This window comes from Calonectris borealis, chromosome 14 (genome assembly GCF_964195595.1).
Source record: "Calonectris borealis chromosome 14, bCalBor7.hap1.2, whole genome shotgun sequence".
NCBI classification, from domain to species: Eukaryota; Metazoa; Chordata; class Aves; order Procellariiformes; family Procellariidae; genus Calonectris; species Calonectris borealis.
In genome coordinates this window covers 18,605,123-18,624,012 of record NC_134325.1, presented here as the reverse complement: position 1 = coordinate 18,624,012, position 18,890 = coordinate 18,605,123, and the positions used below count along the sequence as shown (strand labels likewise).

Below are 18,890 nucleotides of genomic sequence, written 5' to 3'. Positions count from 1 at the left end.
GGATGACAATTTTAATTTCTTCAATTTCCAAGTTAACCGATTAGACAAAGTTTTATTTACTAGCCTACCTAAACCTATTTTTGTATTTGAGTGTAACTGTAGATATAAATACTAATAAACAGTTATGGAATGAGCTTATTGTTTTGCACCTCTTTCTCGGGAGCATCCCTCTCTGCTCATTCCCTGATACACGGACAGACGTCTTCCGTCTGGGCAGCTGCGAGTACCAGGCTGGGCCGTGCACCCCGGTCTCCTGCAGTCTGTCCAGGGCAGTGCAGTTTGCATGCCCTGCATACCCTGGGAATGCTACTGGTGTGCAACAAGATTGTTTTCTCAGTGAATCTCTAGTCTGTTTTGATTTTTATTTTCTTTATCCTTTCTATGTGTGTCTTCATCATTTCATATGCAGGTTTTGAAGTCAAAAGACTATTTTCTGCTCCATTTTCTATGTAATGTTGCTGAAATAATTGTTCAGAATTTTTCATAAAAGACAGAATTATGATACCATCTTTATTCAGAAGAGGTTGCACAGTAAATATTATCCAGCAGAGTGGCTATAATTGGGTGAAATCCATACTGAATGAAAACAACAAAAGATTTATTGAATTGAAGAGGCAGGAAGATTTACAGCATTAAGATTATGTTATTTGTATGTGTGTAGGAGTATCTCTGGTTTTCTGAAATAATTATATACTTCTACTAACTCCAGTAGACTAGGACTTACCCTACTAAAGATAACATCTTAAAACTATCATCCTAGCTGTTTGGCTTTCAGAAATAAGGAAACTATGAAAATAAAATGCCCAGATTTTATTCCTCCTCCTAAAGTATTCTCTTACAAAAAAACCATTACTTGATAAATTTCCATTCTCTATATATAATCTTTTGTATTATAGCGTTTCCTACTTGGGAAACTGCCTCTTACATCTCTTTGGAACATCTGAAATAGCAAAATTTAACATAAATTCTGTGATGTGTTTTCAGTTTTAAATATGCCTAATCAAATCTATAATTTAACACAAATCAGTTATTTACCCTGAAGAAATTATTTGTTGCTCCTGAAAAAAGCCTTCCAAGTGCAGACTGTCAGCTTGCTGCTTTGTCCTTTGAGTCTCTCTTTCCTTTATTTATTTTTTTTTTTAACTAACACCCAGCCACTAGTACTTCTAGCATTTCTGGGATTGCAGGCACCAAGGTACCTGTCTGTCTTGACCTCAGGGATTTTAGCAGACTAAAGTTAGTGTTTTCATGTGCGTTACTTGTCCTCTTCCTGCAAGTCCCACCTACGTGAGTGGTCCTGCAGAGGCGAGAGTCCCCGTAGCCCCCACCCCACAGAGACGCGCTGGATCTCGTGCTGGATCCCGGCTCATTGTCTTTGCCTTCAAAAGGAAACCCAATCCCTCCTGCTTGTCCGCGTAGCACTTGTCCGGATGTCTGGGATCACACTTTGCGAGAAATGAAAAAAGGCAGTGAGCCCACGGAAATGTTTGTGTTTGTTCAAATTTATCTTTACCCTTCTTTTGAGGGCTAAGCTTTTTATTTTGGGTCAAAGCATGGCTTATCTTGCCGGCTTCATTAACACTCTTGAGAATGCCAGGTGCTAAAGAGCTCTATTTTTGCTGCACAGATCAAGTGTGTCTAGTTTCTTGTGGCCTATTTTTACATATTTCTTCATTCTATGACTAGGAAAAGCTGTGAAGGGAACAAAGAGATTGCGAATAGCCAGAGAAAACTGCTATGATGTTATTACAGGAAAATAAAGGGGAGGATGTATCTGTGAGATTCCGTTTCTGAGGGGGCATGGAATTAAAATTAAAGGCAGGAAATGATGCATATAAAAAGAAATAAAATAAAAAGTGGAACAGTACAGTTTGTTAGCTATATTTCATCAGTCAATTGACTATTTCCAGATAATTCTATGAAAAATGCTTCTAGATCTTTGAATAAAGGATTCTCAAGTACCAGTGGCTCAGAGAGCCACTGCCTTATCCACGGGTATTCCAGGGCATTATAATTTAGCATTCAGTATGAAGCAGCTATCTGCAGAAAGTGAGGAGGTGTTGAGGAACCTGATGGCTCCCCAGAGGAGGAGGCATACGATCTACTGGGGGTGTGCGCTTAAACCCGGTGGCCCCCTGTCTTGAAAATGGACAGGTGACTAGGCTGTGGGGAACTCGGAGGGAGGAAAGGAGATGCTCTGTTCCTTTGTGCAGAAGCCACCAGCCCACACAGGGACTCTGACGCTGACCTGGCCGCAAAGGGCAAGGACTGGGATCTTGCTCTGCGGTAGTTGATGTACAGTTGATATTCATGGGATGGAAACCCAGAAAAATAGCAGAGAACCACTTAGGATGCCTTGCAGTGTAGCAGTAAGGCAAGAAGAAGTTCCTAAGACTAAGCTGACCAAACCGTTTCAGTCCTCCCCGTAGATCCTGTGGACTTTTGGACACCCTCTTGTCCCCTAAACTCTGTCTGGTTGATCCATGTGCAATACTGTGGTTGAGTACCAGGAACCGAGTGCCTAGGACAGTGCTCTCTGTGCATCTTAGTGTTGTGTTTGCTTTTTTCTACAGCACCGTGACTCCAGGTATATCTGTGTCTTTTGAAGGCAATCCCAGAAGTTTCCTGCATGTGCTCAGAGGCAGCAACTGCGACACCACAAACTAAAAGGCACAGAGCTGAGCTAGCTTTGTTTTGAACCGTGTTTAACATCAGGAAGTCTCCAGGTTGTTAGCGTAGCTTGGTGCCGCACTAACATTGACACAGTGTCAGTCTGGCTTGAGGAATGGTTAAAATGAGCTCATTTGTCTGCCCCAGCAATACACAATCAGTTCGTGATTTGCTGTAACATCCAGAGCCTTTTCTTCAGCACCGCTACCAAATACTCATATCCTGTATTGGATTTGTCTAACTGCTAATTCCACCGCGAATCAGGATTTTATAATTGTTTCAGCTGATTGCATCTTGCCTGTTTCAGAACACTTTTCCATTTAATCGTGATTGCTTTCCTGTTTCTTTCGTTTGTTGTCACCTTTCCTCATTTCTCTTTCGCTTTTGTCAGTGCCAGCTTTTCTGTTCTGTATTGTACCTCTGTGCTCTCCCAGTTCTTTGCCTTGGTTATTCAACTTCTATTCCCTTATAAGACACGACCCTTTCCTGTGCCCGAGGAAGTTGTCTGGATTTCTGCAGGTTGACTTGTCCTTTCCCTCAGCAATTTTGTATGAAACTGTAAGATTATTGGGATAAGGAAAATCCTTTCCTTGCCCCTTGTCCTAAAAGAGAGCAAGGCTGAATTTCAGCCCTATGCAGGGTAATCTTCTGCACCTTTGCAGAGCCTGACCGATACAAAGCTAAAACTCTCTTTGTTTATCATGCCACTGCACGTGCAGCAGTTGCACTGAATGGCAGTAAATGCTGGAAGTGATATATGAGATACTTGAGCTTCAAGTACAGTGAGTACCGTCGTATCTTACTGCTGTGTTGCAACTACTGGCAGATCTGGCCTCGGTTTATGATAGCATTGGGCTGCTAGCAAGGGATTAATAGTTTAACCTGCCTCCAAGAAAAGATTACATTAGGACAAATAAGAAATTACAAGCACTTGTAAAATATGTTGTTGGTCTTAGATTGGATCCATGAACTTCCATGTTTTACAAGTTCTGCGACATTTGGTTTGGAGTTTAGGAATTAAAAATAGCTAACAACGATCCCAAGAGTCTGCTGACATTCTTCCTTTCTAATCTGTGTTTAGGACAGAGTATTTTTTTTCTTTTGACCCATTACCATAATGTTTATTCAGACATCTTCATAAGCAACAGATGCACATTCTTACGTGTGAAGTTAACCAAGAGAGACAAAAAATGTAAGAACTAATCCGACATTGTTTATTTCAATTAAATGAAAGCAAATTTACGTTAGCTAGATTCCTAATATAGAAAATGCTTTGGATTTTTAACACAGGACTGTGTTTTCCTCCTTGTTGTAAATAATGCAGTCATCTTTTAGGTGGTTTTTTTTTTTCATTGCTAGCTTGGTTGTGTATAGTGGGAGAACATTCGTTTTCTGATGATGGCTGGATGGAGAAGGGTTTCCCCTTCATCACCTTTATTGACAAAAGCTAAAGCTCGGAGCCAGTCTACCTCCAAAGCTGGTGGAGGTTTCTCTCCCGATGCCTGCACTGAAGGATTTTTTTGTTTGCTTTTTAAGTAAGAGAAGATCTAATTGAGCCAAAATCCCTGTGGGTTAACAGACTTCTCATCCTTCTGTGGAGTACAGGTACATCTTAGAAAGTACATTTCAAAAGTTATTTACTGATAGAAATTTTATGCAATTAAGCATAATTTTTGGCACGTCCAGAGATTTGGAGGGAGTTGTACTTACTAAGAACTTTTTGATCTTATGGTGTACTTAATTATATGACATTCCCAAACAGAATTTGGGATTTGTTCGTTGATTTACTTTCATTTTCTTATTTCTGAAAAAACCAATTATGGAATTATCCAAAAGATAGTTTAGGGTTCCTCCTTTTTGAAGGATCTGCCTCTTTGCTGCAAATAATTGGAAGTTAAAAGAATGGAGCGCCTGTTATTCAGTCTGGGGTGTTGCCAGTGGTTCAGCGAACAGGGTCCCTGCGCGGGGTGATGCTCTGGTCGCTATGGTGACGGAGCTTTGTTTTCAGCACCGTGGTACAGCATCCTGCAGGCTGGAAGTGACCACCGCGCCTGCTGTGGGTACCCAGGAATTACCGTGCCCTGCGTACTCTGCTCTTTGCAAAACAGTGTTTCTGTTTTCCACCCGCTTCTACGTCTAAATAATCTGTTGCAGTTTATTCTGTGCCTGCTGATGAGGGAAATAGTTCAATTGATGGGGAAGTTTTTCTGGTGTCCAAACTCCTGTTATGCAAGTGACAAATCGTGTTCTGCATTAAAGAAGTGCAAATCTGGATAAAATCCACATCAATTATTACAGACTTAGGCTAGTGCCTTATCTTAGGGAGTGTTCGGGTTTCCTCTTGGAGAAAAAAAAAGACAAAATCTATTAAGTCTGTTTCTGGCAGCTGGTGGACTGTCCCCTATGCAATCTGAAAAATATCTGTGCAGATTAAAAAAAAATCTGCTTCTCTTCTGATTTGCATCTTCTGTCTAAGTGAAAAAATGGATTAAGTTGGGAGTAAAGAGTTGTTTAAAACCAAAGATTCCCCATTTAGTTATATTTAGTATTTGGTAACAGCATGTTCTTGACATCTGAAGATAAAACTGTACTGTACTTCTGATATCCAAATGTTTGTACTGATCCAGTGCTATATGCAAATTAAAATCTAAAATTATTTGATTAATACTGGGTTCATGTACAATAGCAGTTATGCTGGTTCCTGAAACAGTAAGTTACAATGACATAAGCTTTGTATCTAGCTTTTATAGATTACCCCAGCATATGGCTTAGACACTTTGTTACCATCCCTAACACAACAGGCTCTAATTTTAGAATGTCCTTTACTGGATACAGCTAAATTGTTTTTGTCATATTCTACTTTTTTTTGAGAAAAGCAAAGGGTTTTTTTGTTTGTGGTGTTTTAATAATCACGCTCAAGTCCATTAAGCTTTGTGGAAACTAGAAAGAGATAGGAAAACAATGAGTCATTAAAATACATGTTGTAGAGGATTAAATTCTCTATTCTGGTTGAATTACTTCCAGGCAATGAAGAAAAGCCAGCCAAGTATCACATCATGTTAAAAAAGTCTCAGGATTTTGGCAAGGTTTTTCTGTTTTTTCTTGACGAATACTCCTAAAGTTTGAATTTGGGCATACGAAAGTCATCTCTGCTCCATGAGAGGTGCCTGTAAGGGATGGGGTAAGCAAGGCATGGTGATATGGGCTGGCACTGGGGTGGTACCATTTGACCATCAGTGAACGTCAGTAGGACAATAAGGGATGTTTCTTAACTCGTATGTGAGTCCTTGTCACCCAAGATCAGCATTTTACTAAGTTGTTACAATGAGCAGAGCTATTTAAAGAGGCGAAATGTTCAAGTCCAGAATTTGTTTCATGGGATGTCAGGCTAGTACACAGATAGACTCATTAGAGATCATTACGAAATAAATAGAAGGCTATGACTTAACTTCCTTATACAGATCGGTAGATGTAGAATTACGAGAAATGGGTTTTAGTCATGACACTTCACCTATATACTCTGACCATGATAGAGCCATTACATTTATATTAATCTCATAAAAGCTACAGGGTGTCCTTTTCAAATAGCTTTCCTATTTCTTGTTAATAACATTTTATAGGTTGCTTACTTCTGATGTGGCAAGGTGTGAATAGATGTGTTTAAAACAATAAAATCCAGCTCAGTAGTTAAACTTTTGTCCTTAGATAAAGAATATTTTCTGCAAAGCTGAACATCTTTTAATTGCATAAAACCGAACACACAGAGTCAAGATTTACAAATGTATAAAATAAAGCCATTAGGGCCAACCTTTTTTTTTCCTGCAGACATGTAGAAAAATCAGTGCCATTAGCACTGACCCAAAAGAAGCTTGAAATCAAAATCAGATCTCTGTGTTTAATGATACTCAAGATTTTCTCTTTTAACACATACGGATTTGGGATAAGGTCAGTGTAGTTTGTATGTGAAGAGAGATGCCAGTTCTGAAGTATTTGGCAAAATATTTGGGTGCATATTTCATCTCCTTTTTCTAGAATGCTACCGCTTTGTATCTTGGATCAGCAATAGAAGCATAGGAGATCTCAATTATTCAACCTAAATGAATAATCAGTTTAATTGAGGATCTTGAGTATGTGTGTACAATGTGCTAGTGATATAAAATAACTTTGTAAAAGATTTTTTTAAATTTCAGTTGATCTTAAATTTAGGGGTTATTTTTGGCAAAGAAATGCCTCCAAGCAGTCTGTGAAAAATTTGATATAGCTTTATAGTGAAAGCATCGTGTTTGAAATACCTGGGGTCCTGAGAAGCGGAGGTTAACATTCTTTGAGGATGTGTTTGTGCTTGGTCTTCCTAGGGAAAAGTATAGATCTTTCTGTGGAAACCTTCAAGAAGGCACCGGGAAAGCAGAGTTTTGGTCTGGATTATACGAACATAAAGTGAGAGCCTAACCCTGTTCCCTCTGACTTGGGGTCCTGTTTCCCTTGACTACGTGGTGCGTTGTCACTACACAATCACTACGGAACAGTGTCGTTGTCACACTCCAGGTGTTACTCCAGCAGGTCTAAAAGAGCAAATTTAACTGAAAATCGTGAAGGGGATGAGCTGCTGGTGTAGTGTTTTATGTCAGTAGTGTTTCCAACCATTTAAAAACTGTGTGAATATCCTAAGATACTAGCCAAATTCTTACTGAAACAGTATTTCATCTTGAATTCTAGGTGAAGGTGGTTATTGGTCTGATTTTTCTTCTTTGTCAACAGCATGTTTTTCTCATTGCACCTGGAATATCTGACATTTAGGATTTTTTTTTTTGTCTTAGGCTGTCTGACAGTCAAATATGTATCTGGAAGGACTGCAAAAATATATGAACTTAATGGATTTTTTTTTTTGCCACCTAGAGTGAGGCATATTTGATTTTTTTTATTCATTATTTTACACCTTCTAATTTTATGGTTATGACACGAATGCTTTCTGTTGTAATTTGTCATTTTGTAATTTCATGAGCTCAGGTCTAGGTTTGCCAGCAGCATTTTTGGGTTCAACCAATTGTTGAAATAAATAACTAGTTGATTAAATCTAGCTTTTTCCCCCTTGAAAATGTCTTGTCTGAAAAATAAACATCAGTTTCCATTGAACCGAAAACTATTTTGCTGTGTACAATCTGTGGGGAAAACACTATAATGATTGTCCTTAAAACAAGAAGGGTTAAAGCTATTAAATTCTGATAATGAGCATTAATGCATGGAGTTTACAACTGGTTGAGTATGCATCGATGATAATAAATTCAGACACATGGAAATATTTCATAATATAAGGTTTATGTAGATTTCATGGAAAATTTGTCCAGGGTAATTTGTATAAACTTGCAAAATTATGCATGGCTCTATTGTTCACATTAGCTTGTAAGTAATGGTGTATAACTTCTTAACAGCTAACTGGTGTTTTAGTTTCTCACTGTGATTTAAAGATTAATTTATTCTTTCTGATCTTAACGTTTACTGTTGTATACTCCTAAAGATAATAAAATAATTGTTATAAATCATGGTCTAAGGTAATTCCCATTGAATCTTGCTATTGAAAATGAAGATGGTGACAGCAATAACTTCTTCCCTCATTAGAAAAAATTCTGCATAACTTTAAATTTGTTTTTATGCTTGACTATTGTATGTATCAGAAGTTTCATAGTCAGATAAAGAATGAATATAATTGTAGTCAGTGCTACAGTAATCACAGGCTTTTAATAATTAAAAAAAAAAGTCAGACTTTCTCGGGTGTGTGCCAGAGAACCCACGTTATTGACAGGGAGTGAGAATCTACTTGAATACAAATAAAGCAAGTTGCTTTTCGAAGCATGGGCACAGGTCAGTGCTTTTGCCATCACTACAGAAACAGGCCAATTTTCAGGCTAAGTTGCACCAAACACCTGCAGCCGCCGGGACTGGGGTTGTACTGGTTTGTGCGGCTCCTGCAGGAGTCTTCAGGCTTGCGGCGTGGAGGAGTGTCAGGAGTTCAGAGCAGGTTGTGAATGATCCTCCTTCTTAACTGCTTTGCCTTGATTTGCATTGATTCTGAGCTGCTTAACCACTGGTAGATTATTTCAATTTTCCTGGTGAATAATGCATGAGGGTATATAAGTGGATGTTCCTTGGCTGAGTGGGCTGCAGATGAAAAGTGTCAGCTCCTTTGCAGCATTAATGTGCATTTTTTTCTCAGGTTAAAGCTGTAGAGAACCTAGATATGCTTTTTTTGGATAACTCCTACAAATGCCAAAATATTGGCAATGTTGCTTTTTCTCTTCTCTTCTGTTTAAATACCTGTTATTACAATGAAAAAGTCACTTGCCAATTTTCCATTACGAGCTTATTTTCCTTGGGACTCCCCTTCAAGATTTCAATGTTACATTGTTGTACCTGCTGCTTAAGCTTCCTGAAAACTATCGGGAACAGGGTTTTTTTTTGTTTTTCTGCCACTAAGGTTAATTTGTTTTACTGACTCAGAACACTGATTCCTTCTTGCACCTCCTTCTCACTCTTCAGTATGTGCCCAAGGGATAATTGGAGTACCCTTTCCTGCACAAGCAACCTTGAGGCACAGATACATGCAGTGCTTGTGTACAATATGTGCAATGTTTCGTATAGGTAGATCTAAACACATTGAATGCTGTAATAATTGAAGCAACACTTAAACCCACCCATGATCCACTTAGTAGGAAAACCTGTTGAAATTTTTCCCTTATTAATTTACTAAGGGGCATTTGAGTATCTTAATGTACACTTGTTTCAGTCCCTGGGGCAGGCAAATCTTTTCTCCTTTTTCAGCTTATGGGAAAATATCCTTTTGTATTCCAGAATGCTAGAAAATTAAAGCACAACCGTTGTTCTTGTTTGCTTGTGGTTAGGCTTCTAATTATGGGGCATCTATTCAAGATCATGATTTGATCCCTAAAATATCAAAACTCTGAAACTTATGTCATGGGCCATTCTAAACAAAATGTTTAAATGGTCAAATGTGAAATGTGAAAACTCCCAGGGATGTATCTGACATATCAAATACTTTGGAAAACGGTGTTTGATATACGAGTCCTGTGGGAGTGTGGTTAGAAAGAACTTCCTAAAATACGGAATCATGCTACTGAACAAAACAATCTTACAGAATACAACTCTTCCAGACTCACAAATGTAACAATATCCCTTGAATTTACAGACATCCAGGCATGAACTGTAGATAAGTGTATTGCGAAATAATGCTTTTAAACGAAAGTTAGTCTGACATTTTGTAAGATAAAAGATTGAAAGCGTGTGAAATTGTAGGCACAGAGTTGTGCAAATGTTTAAAAAGCAGATACAGATTAATAGCTATGATAACAGAGCGCCATAAATATTCAAAAACAGTCCTATGAGTATTTTGTGGACTTTTTATAGTATTTGATGTAGAGACGCTGAAAATTGCAGAGAAAATATTTGGCAGAAATGCACATTCTTAGAAGGGTTAATTTTTTGCTAGTATCAGGTTGTACAATATGAATTCTCAAAACATAACCAAAGAATAATAGAGAGGAAAAAGAGAAAAAATATTCTGAGAAGATGTGATTTAAGTTTGAAATAATTACAAAACATGCTATGAAAGCTATTTTCCGGAAAGATAAGTGATCTTTTTGTGACAGTGATTCTGCGATTCCAATGCTACCCAGGGCAGGGAGGGGGGTGTTGTTGGTGTCTTGTCCACCACTACAGAAAGCGGTCCCTGACTTCCACATGTGTAATTCCAAACACTGCAGTTAAGACAGTCTTCCTCATTGTTCCAGGTGTATCACTAAGATATTCCAGTCCTCCAAACCCTGTGTCACCTTCCTCTGCCATTCTGCCATCCTTAATCACGTTCAACGTTCTTCATTACCTTCCGTTACTTTCCATTACCTCATTTTCATTTCCTCATTTCACGCGCAAAGTGGCAGGACAGCAGAGTAGGAGAAACTGAGAGAAACTAGAGTTTGCTTCCTCATCCTCTCTAAATGTTTATTTTGCTCACTTTTCCATTTTCAAATCATGCCATCAGAAGAGCTTCGCTTACATAAACTTCTGCTTTCAAATTTTCCCCTTAAAGTCAAATTCTGACACCTAACTTCTTTTTGATGTTGCCTTCGTTCCTTGCCCTTCTTAAAGGATCCTGCTTCCCATATCCAAGTAGAAGTCCCTGGAATCTGTTGCTGGCAGGTAAGGGTTAAACCATGGTCATTTTTCTGTTTGGGGGCAATAGTAGAAAGGTCTGATTTTGGTGCTCTTATTGCTGATGAAGGAAAATCAACGAAACACAGAGATATTTTAGGAGCATAGCTTTCCCATAAGGAAAGGCTTCACAGACCCATATTCTATTGTCCTGAGCTTGTTTAAGCTGGCGGTAGATAAAGAGGGTCTCTACTAAAGATTTGGGGCTCCAAAATTGGGGCCCCAAAACTCCACATGTGGGCCTCAGAACATTGGAAAGATGGATGGAGTAGAAAAAGTGGTTTTAGTGTAAGATGCTATTCATTGTGACTAATAGAATAATCTCTTCTTAATATGTTTTATACTGTGTCCGTATATATGAAATCATACATCTAAAGTAGTGATTAAACGCTGTATTATCTCAGTCAGTATGTCAAACAGAATGCTAGGGGGCTGTATTTTCTTGAGGTGTTTGAGAGTAACACCCTCTTATTTTAAGAGTGGTATAATAAATAGGATAGTAATTATGTATAAATATTTCTATGAATACAGATAGGGGTTTTCTTTTACAGGTTAAGAGAATGGTTATTGCTTAGTGTGTACTGATATCTTACTTTGTGTTAGTATATTGGTATTTTAATGTGGTTTACAATTCAGTTGTTAATAGGAAGACTCCAAATTTCATCGAACAATGTAGGCTGGAGTTTTTTTAAGTACTAAAAAAATAGCTGCTTAATTTTTATTCAAAGCCAACAGAATTTGGGCATAAAGGTCCTTTTGAACATCCTAACTTTGGAATTTAATTGAGACAATGGCCTCGATGCTGCCCTGACATTTGCAAGGTGTCTGCACGAGCCATGCAGAATTCCAGGGACTCTGCATGGTTGTAGAATAAATGAGCTCAAATTTACCATATTTATTCATGTAAAATGTTTACCAAGAACAGTTTAGACAAGGAAAGCTTACATAAAGAGTTCTTGTAGTACGCCTACAGCAAGCCCACTTGTCTGTGGACATGTGTACATACATCTGGGTATAGGCATATCCAGTTTTTATGGTGCAGTGAGTGACAGAAGCCATTTTAGAGTAATTAAGTTCTCAAAACTTGAAATAAAATGCTTCAAATACTTTAACAAAAGAACAACAAATCTTTGATTTTTCAGTGTCCTTAGTATTACCGGAAGTATAAAGGAAATGTTAAACATACTTTATTGTTATTTTAGATGTATTTGCTTGTACTATTCTGCCACTTTAACTGTACTTTATCTTTGTGGATCTGAGTTTCAGAAATGAGTGTGACTAACAGTTTGATGCCAGATCAAAGGAAGTATTTTCAGAACTTAAATACATGTTGGAGCAACAAAAGCCACATTCACAGTTTGCTAAAAACCAAATAAACGTCTTTTAAAATCAGTAGGGATGAATTAACCAATACTTTTTCCATTATGAGTGTAAGACATAATTCAGATCACTCGTTTTCTTAAATGCTTGCACAGTGCGTTTTGGAGGAATAAATCATATGGAATAGCCTTTGTATTATAGTAGAATTTGCCTCTCTATTGTGGAGAAAGTTTGAAGATAAGTCAGTTAAACTCCTGGTGAGAGACATTCAGTTAGAATAAATTTCATTACTATCAGTTGTCACTGTTATGTCTCAAAGGGAAAAAAAATTACTCAGTGTGTAGTTACACATTACTATCCGAAATTGTCAGGATGTAGATTCTGTTAGATTGGCATTTACGAAGACCAGCGGTGCCTGGTAACTGCAATATTGATCGGGTTGACAGCTTTTCAGTTTGCCTACGCAGCGTTGACCCACTTAGAGCCGTTCAGAAATTTCCAATGACACTTCTTTGGTTTCAGAAGAGAGTTTAATATCAGTGAAGTCAAAATTTTTATGAAAATGTTTCAGTGTGGTGAACCTCTGAAATCCCGTGCAGTGGCCGCTCCACTCTTTGTCCAATGCAGGGAGTCGTTAGCTGTGCCTGGAGGCTCGACGGTGAATCTCCACTCTCCTACCGTCATTTGCTCACAGTTCCCCTTAGTACCCTCGTCTCCAGTCAGGTGTCTTTTCAAGTGCATTTCACGTTGGTTCCGCCAAAGTGGTGGTGTGCGGTGCTGTAATATGAATGTTTTCAGCCTTTCCCCTGAGCCCTAGCTAAAATATAGGAAGTTTTCAATGCAGTTTCATTGGGTTTTGTTTTTCGTGGTTTAAAGTTATGATGTAGTGGCTTTGGAGATTTTTTTAAAGTTTTATTCAAACTGTGGTATGACTAGGATTACAGGTTGTCAGAATCAAATCGTGCTGCGTTTTCTACCATGGTTACAGCCTTTGTAATGAAATGTATAGATGTACCGTGTTCTGTTTTTATTAGAAGTTGGAAATTATCTTGAGGACTGCTTAGTTCTGCTTAGTTTTATGACATTTTCTCTTCTTGTCAGAATCTGTCGTGACAATTGCTTAACAAGGAATTAAAATCTCATGGGTTCCTAATTCTGCTCCATCTTTACCTGATAAAATGTTCATAAACACACAGTATGGGACATCATCTTATATCTATAAAAAAGGCACTGAGAGCTGATCTAATTCTTAAAACTATGAACGTGCAACTGAAGAGAAATTTATGCAAAGTATTTTTGGAATTTATACAAAGTATTGAAAACCAAAATGCCCAAATGGGTTACAAAACCAATAAGCAAAACTACTAGTCCCGATTCCGCTAATTTATATCTCTTTAGCAGCTTTGAGCTGATCCAGACTCAACTTAACTGAGGGTTTAGCAGTTCCCCAAGCCCAGCAAGCTCTTGCATCCGTCCTCCCTGTTTCAGGAGGCACAGCGAGAGCGAAAGCGTGACTGAACTGTCCCCATCATCCAGGCGTCCCTGACTGATGGAATGAGAAGCCCTGTTGGGGAGCTCTGGTTTAATTAGTGAGCTTTGAGTCAGCCCCAAAACGAAGGAGCACAAAACTTGCCTTAAGTTGATTTTGTACAGTTCTTTTCAGTGCTCATATGACAAAAATCTCAATAAATTAAAGAAGAAAGATGAGCCTTTCGGAAGCTAATGAAGGCGTAGTTTCGTAACTAAGCATTTGAGCAACTTGGACCACTAAGGGTAGATAGTCACAAATCCTATTCCGTTACTGAAAGCAAGTGACAACTTTCCAGTATCGGCTTCAAAGCTGTTAGCTGCCGTCTGTATTTTCAGAGGCTTCTCACTATGTATAAGGAAGGTTACACCAGGACACATCTTTTAATATCATATGACATTATGCAGTGCACCCATCACATTGCATCATCATTGAAGTAAACGCTGTTCAGATCATGTCTTTTCCTTACATTAAAGCTTAATGACAAAAAGTTGAAATTGTACGGTGAGAACAAATGGATTCCTGCTAGTCGTCTTTCTGTATTTGGTTTCAAAAGCTAGGGTAAATAGAGGTGGAAACACTTCATCATTGCTGAAATCAGCAATCCTAACGAACAGTTATGAAAATTTAAAGCTTCACCCTTTGTAACCTCCTCGATGTTTTATTTTTCAAAATTTAGCTGGAGAAATTGGATTTGCTAAAGATCTGGTGTAGCACAACAGCTAGTTGAATCTTATTTTTCCAGCTTACTATCTTGCTGCAGCATTTTGTGTGGGTGTTTGCATCCTGTTTAGCCTTCCATATCTCAAGCATTTCCAGTTTCTCCTGGGAGAGTTTTTCACATTCCAGTGCACCTCATTGTCAAAATTTAAATCAGTAACATTTTGGTGTCATGAAAAGACATGATAGGATTGCCAAATTTAAAAAAAAAAAAATTGGAATCCTTCTTTCATGATAGTCCTTTTATGCTTAAATGGAGACAACATTCAGGTCAGCACCCAAGCTGACATGATTACAGTAAGTCATAGCGTAGTACGAGGTCTGCTTCTATGGCTTTTTTTTTGCCATTATTTTGGTGACATAGTACTACGCTTCTCTCTTCAGATTTGCTTCTGTGTAATGCCTGTAGGGAACTTTAGCAGTTACTCGCATAGTAAAATAGCAGCAGTAAATTATTTAAAATAGGTATAGTCACTTTAGTGTCATTTAATAATTAAAAAACCCTTTTAAGAAAAAGCCAGCTCCACAGAGACCTTTGGTAAAGTCTCGTTTGAGAACTGGTGGCTCTGGCCAGCAGCCCTGAAGTTTTTGGATTACCATGAAATTGTCAGCTGTGACAGTTACAGGAAGATCCTCTCAAGCTGCTTACAGTCCCTGGTGTCTTATTTACTTTCTTATCACTTAGCAAAGTCAGACCTAAATTATCATTGCACATTCAGATCGTTAAAACATTACCTCTCCTTTCCATTGCTGTCGTTTAGATAATTGTTTAGTAATGTAAATGCATCTAATAACTTGAATCTGTTACTTTAAATAAGCAATATTTTATTAACAAATCCAGGCTTTTTCTATAAAATGTGAAATGCTCTCCCTCTTTCTGTGTAGATGCACATGCACGTGTATATACAGTTAGAAAAGCCTATGGCTAACATTTTATTTTCCACATAAATAGCTATAAATCTCTGTGAAGCCCAGTGTAAATTGTGATGTTAGCTTTAGATTGCAAACAGCTTCATTTAGGAAACCACGCGGAGAAAGGTATTGCCTAAGGTTGTAAAAATATTTTATTTCCCTGAGAAAACAAAGTGGTTGCTATGGGACAGAAAATGATCTAATGATGGCTTTTCACAGATACATGCTAGTGGACAGAATTAGAATATTCAAACCACAGTGGGCGAAAATGTTGATTTTTCTAGGATATATTTTTGAAAGATTTTTCTTAGTGTAGATCTAAATACTTTCAAGAAAAATAAAGAAGCAGGTATTTTTCCATAGGGTACAATTTAATTGTTTTTTCTTTCCCATCCTCCTAGAATACGGTGCAAATGAAACATATTTGTTTAGTCAAGCTAGCTTTTAAATACCTATGAAGAAAAGTGCAGTCCTTTTGAATGTTGAATGATGATTTCTTCAGGTATCGCCTAGTACAAATAATGATTTTTTTTGTGTAGCAATATAATTAAAAATCTAAGCAATAAGTGAAAGTTATTGCGTAAATTTAATAATAACCCTCTTAATGGTATTTTTAAATGAGGGAAACATTTAAATACCCAACTTCAGCCATCTTTCACAGTCTCCCTACTCCAGTTCATTCATTGCAGGCATTTCTGGAGCTGCGATGTTGTTTTCTGCCAGCCTGAACTGCCCCTTCTTACGCTACCTTTACGTGCTGTTATGTGCTCATGGGGTCTTCTCATCATTCTAATCCAGTCTCTAGACTTCGGTGTTTTTCCTCTCCTCTTTTTCTTTGTGTTTGCATGTATTTTCTTTACAGTGCTCCCTCTTAGTGAAGATGTGTTTCTTACCTGGCATTAACAGTTGTGTGTTGGGGGGTTGTTCTGTCGCTGACTCTAGGCACCACCTGCACTAGGTAGGTATTGAAAATGCAGAATATTGATGTAAAGTAGTAATGTTGTAAAAGCCAAGAAAATGATCATCAGCCACAGAACTTTAGTTGGGAGATAGCTGCTTTCCCCCCACTCCCTTTTTCCTGTAAAGGAGAGTGACAGAATAGATAAGAAACATCAACTGAATTTGCAGACAAAGGTTTTCCCAGCCATAATGGTGCATAGCAACAACAGCCCTGACAGTTCAGCCCTTTAAGGGACACAGATGAAGGTTAAAATTGGTTGGTAAGGCTTAATTAGTGAGATTCTAAAATGAAATCCACACTGAGACAGAGGAAGGTGATGATAAGGAGAGATAACCTGTGTTTCGTTTATGATGTTATTTACCACTAGCAATATGTATTTTCCAAAAAGGCTCTCCATTCCTGTCAGTTAAGGATCAGAAATTCTCATATAGTCTCTTCTAAAAAAACCTAACAAACTTTAAATGCTAAGCATCTTGATCATGTAAGCTGAAAAAAGTACAAAGAAAACCCTGCCCATTCTTTTAGATAATGGACTAGTGGAGCACTAGTTAAAGATGAGTTGCCTGGTTAATATTTTGAACCTCGTCTGTTGAAATATTGACGATGTTTGAATAATGAAATGGAAGGCTTACTGGGTTGTTCTTCTCTTGGAGTTGTACTCTGGAGAGTACGATTCACGGCAATTTCTGTCTACAGTTGTGAAATTTTTCACTTTTGCTCCGCAGATTATTCCACTCCCTTGATAGGGCAAAGCAGCAAATTGATTTTCTCCATTTATTTTGCTAAGCCTAGGTTGCACTAGAATACAGGACGACAGCAGAGGTAGGGATAAACTGCACTGCTCCGTACAGCTTTCGGGTTGAAACGTGACTTGTGATCACGACGGGCGGCGGGGGGTTACCTTCCAGCTTCTGTTGTGAACCAGGGCTGCACCCTGTTTGCTCTTCCCAGTTATGTGCTTAGAAAAATGGATGAGCTGTGATTGTTCAAAGGAGTGGTAGGGGGAGAGGAGAAATACTTTAGAATACCTTCTATGCTTTTATACTGTTCTGTTCTTCTAGTTATCCTGCATAGGTCCGTCTCTATTGCTCTGTAATAGTCCTCTATCTTGCATCATTCAAATGTTCCTTTATTTCTTGACTGAAATTCTGGTCCCAGTAAAGTCCTTGGCAAAAGATACACCACCTTTACTGGGACTGGGATTTAAACAGCTGTGTCTTTCCCATTTATTCATTACTTAACAACCTGCAGAGTACGAGGTGCATCTCTTCCAAGGTAAGCTGATGTCAAAACTCTGTGACCCTGTGAATGGTATAGGAGCTTGCTCAGAGCATTTACGTTTTGTAGTCTTTCCTACATAAATTTAAATCACCAATTAGTCACTCCTGCATCTTAATTATTTACTGTATTACTTTTGGTTGCTATATGGTTTGATAAATCTTTATGTTATACTGGTGTCTGGTGTTCGGAAAGTGAATAAGATTTGAGAGGAGGCTGTAGGAATTGCACCTTACTCCTTTGTGCAATGTGCAGCATCCAAACGTACGCTGCTTTCTTGTTTATATACTATACAACATGCTCTTTCCTGAGTCATTGAGTACTGTGATTCCTAAGCATCTTAAAGCAGTAATCCATTTCATTTTCTCCATTGAAAATCTCTTTCAGATTATATCTCCCAGATTCACTGGGAATCACTGGAATTTCACTGTATTTTCTTCCTATCTTCCAGTCCTTCCCCTTCCATTTCTACTTTATTTCTTGACCTCAGATGTGTCCTGCGAGTCCCATTTATTTCTCCTCCTTTTCTGCTGATAATTCCTTTGATGTTCCTTGCAGCTTCCCAACATAAAGGAAAGCATGGTCCTAGCCAGGGGGACTTAGGGTGAGTCATTTCTAAATTTCTTACCCAATTCTAGACCAGGAAAAAGATATGAAGCCTTTGTGGATTCTATAAAAGTTTTCCCCAACTTCACAAATTTCCATTTATTCTTGTTCTGTTTCACCACCCTTCCACCAGTCATCGGCCAGCTGAGAGAGTGGTCTTAGGCTTTCCTGCCCTCCACTGGGAACACGGCATGGGGGGTGCGAATAATCTTTGTCTTTCTGTCCCCCGTTGCAACGGAGGCGTCCTGGGGACTGTGGTCACTGTATGCTGTCTAGAAGCCGTGGTTGCTCAGAAGCCACAGCTGCTGGCGGCTGCTTGCAGGATGGCTGCACCACAAATTCCCGGTGAAACTATGTCTGGTGTCCACTGGTAGAGCCGAGGGCTGGATCTTTCCTTCATTTTAGGTCTCTGTTACAAACATTAATAAACTAAAAAATATTGCAAGTAATTTGCATTAACTTCTCAACTGAAGCTTCCTAATGTAATATCCGAAATACATATTTTATGTTACCCTGTTTTATCTGTTCTGTCTTACGTACTTTTTTCTTTTGATACAGTGTATTCTTCATGCACTTTTTTTTTTGCATATGAAGACATACTGTTTATTACTTAAAATTCTCATACCTGAACTTGTGCCCTTGAATATATGAGTACAGTCATCATAACTTAGT

General features: G+C 38.3%; 1 protein-coding gene across 1 annotated transcript in view; it reads left to right on the top strand.

The window, feature by feature from the left end:
* SHANK2 (SH3 and multiple ankyrin repeat domains 2) overlaps window positions 1–18,890 on the top strand; it is a 316,058-nt gene that overhangs the window by 55,336 nt on the left and 241,832 nt on the right. Inside the window, exon 10 of the mRNA XM_075163387.1 lies at window positions 10,831–10,881. Within this exon, the coding sequence (XP_075019488.1) occupies window positions 10,831–10,881 (51 nt within the window). The remainder of the gene's footprint in view (window positions 1–10,830; window positions 10,882–18,890) is intronic.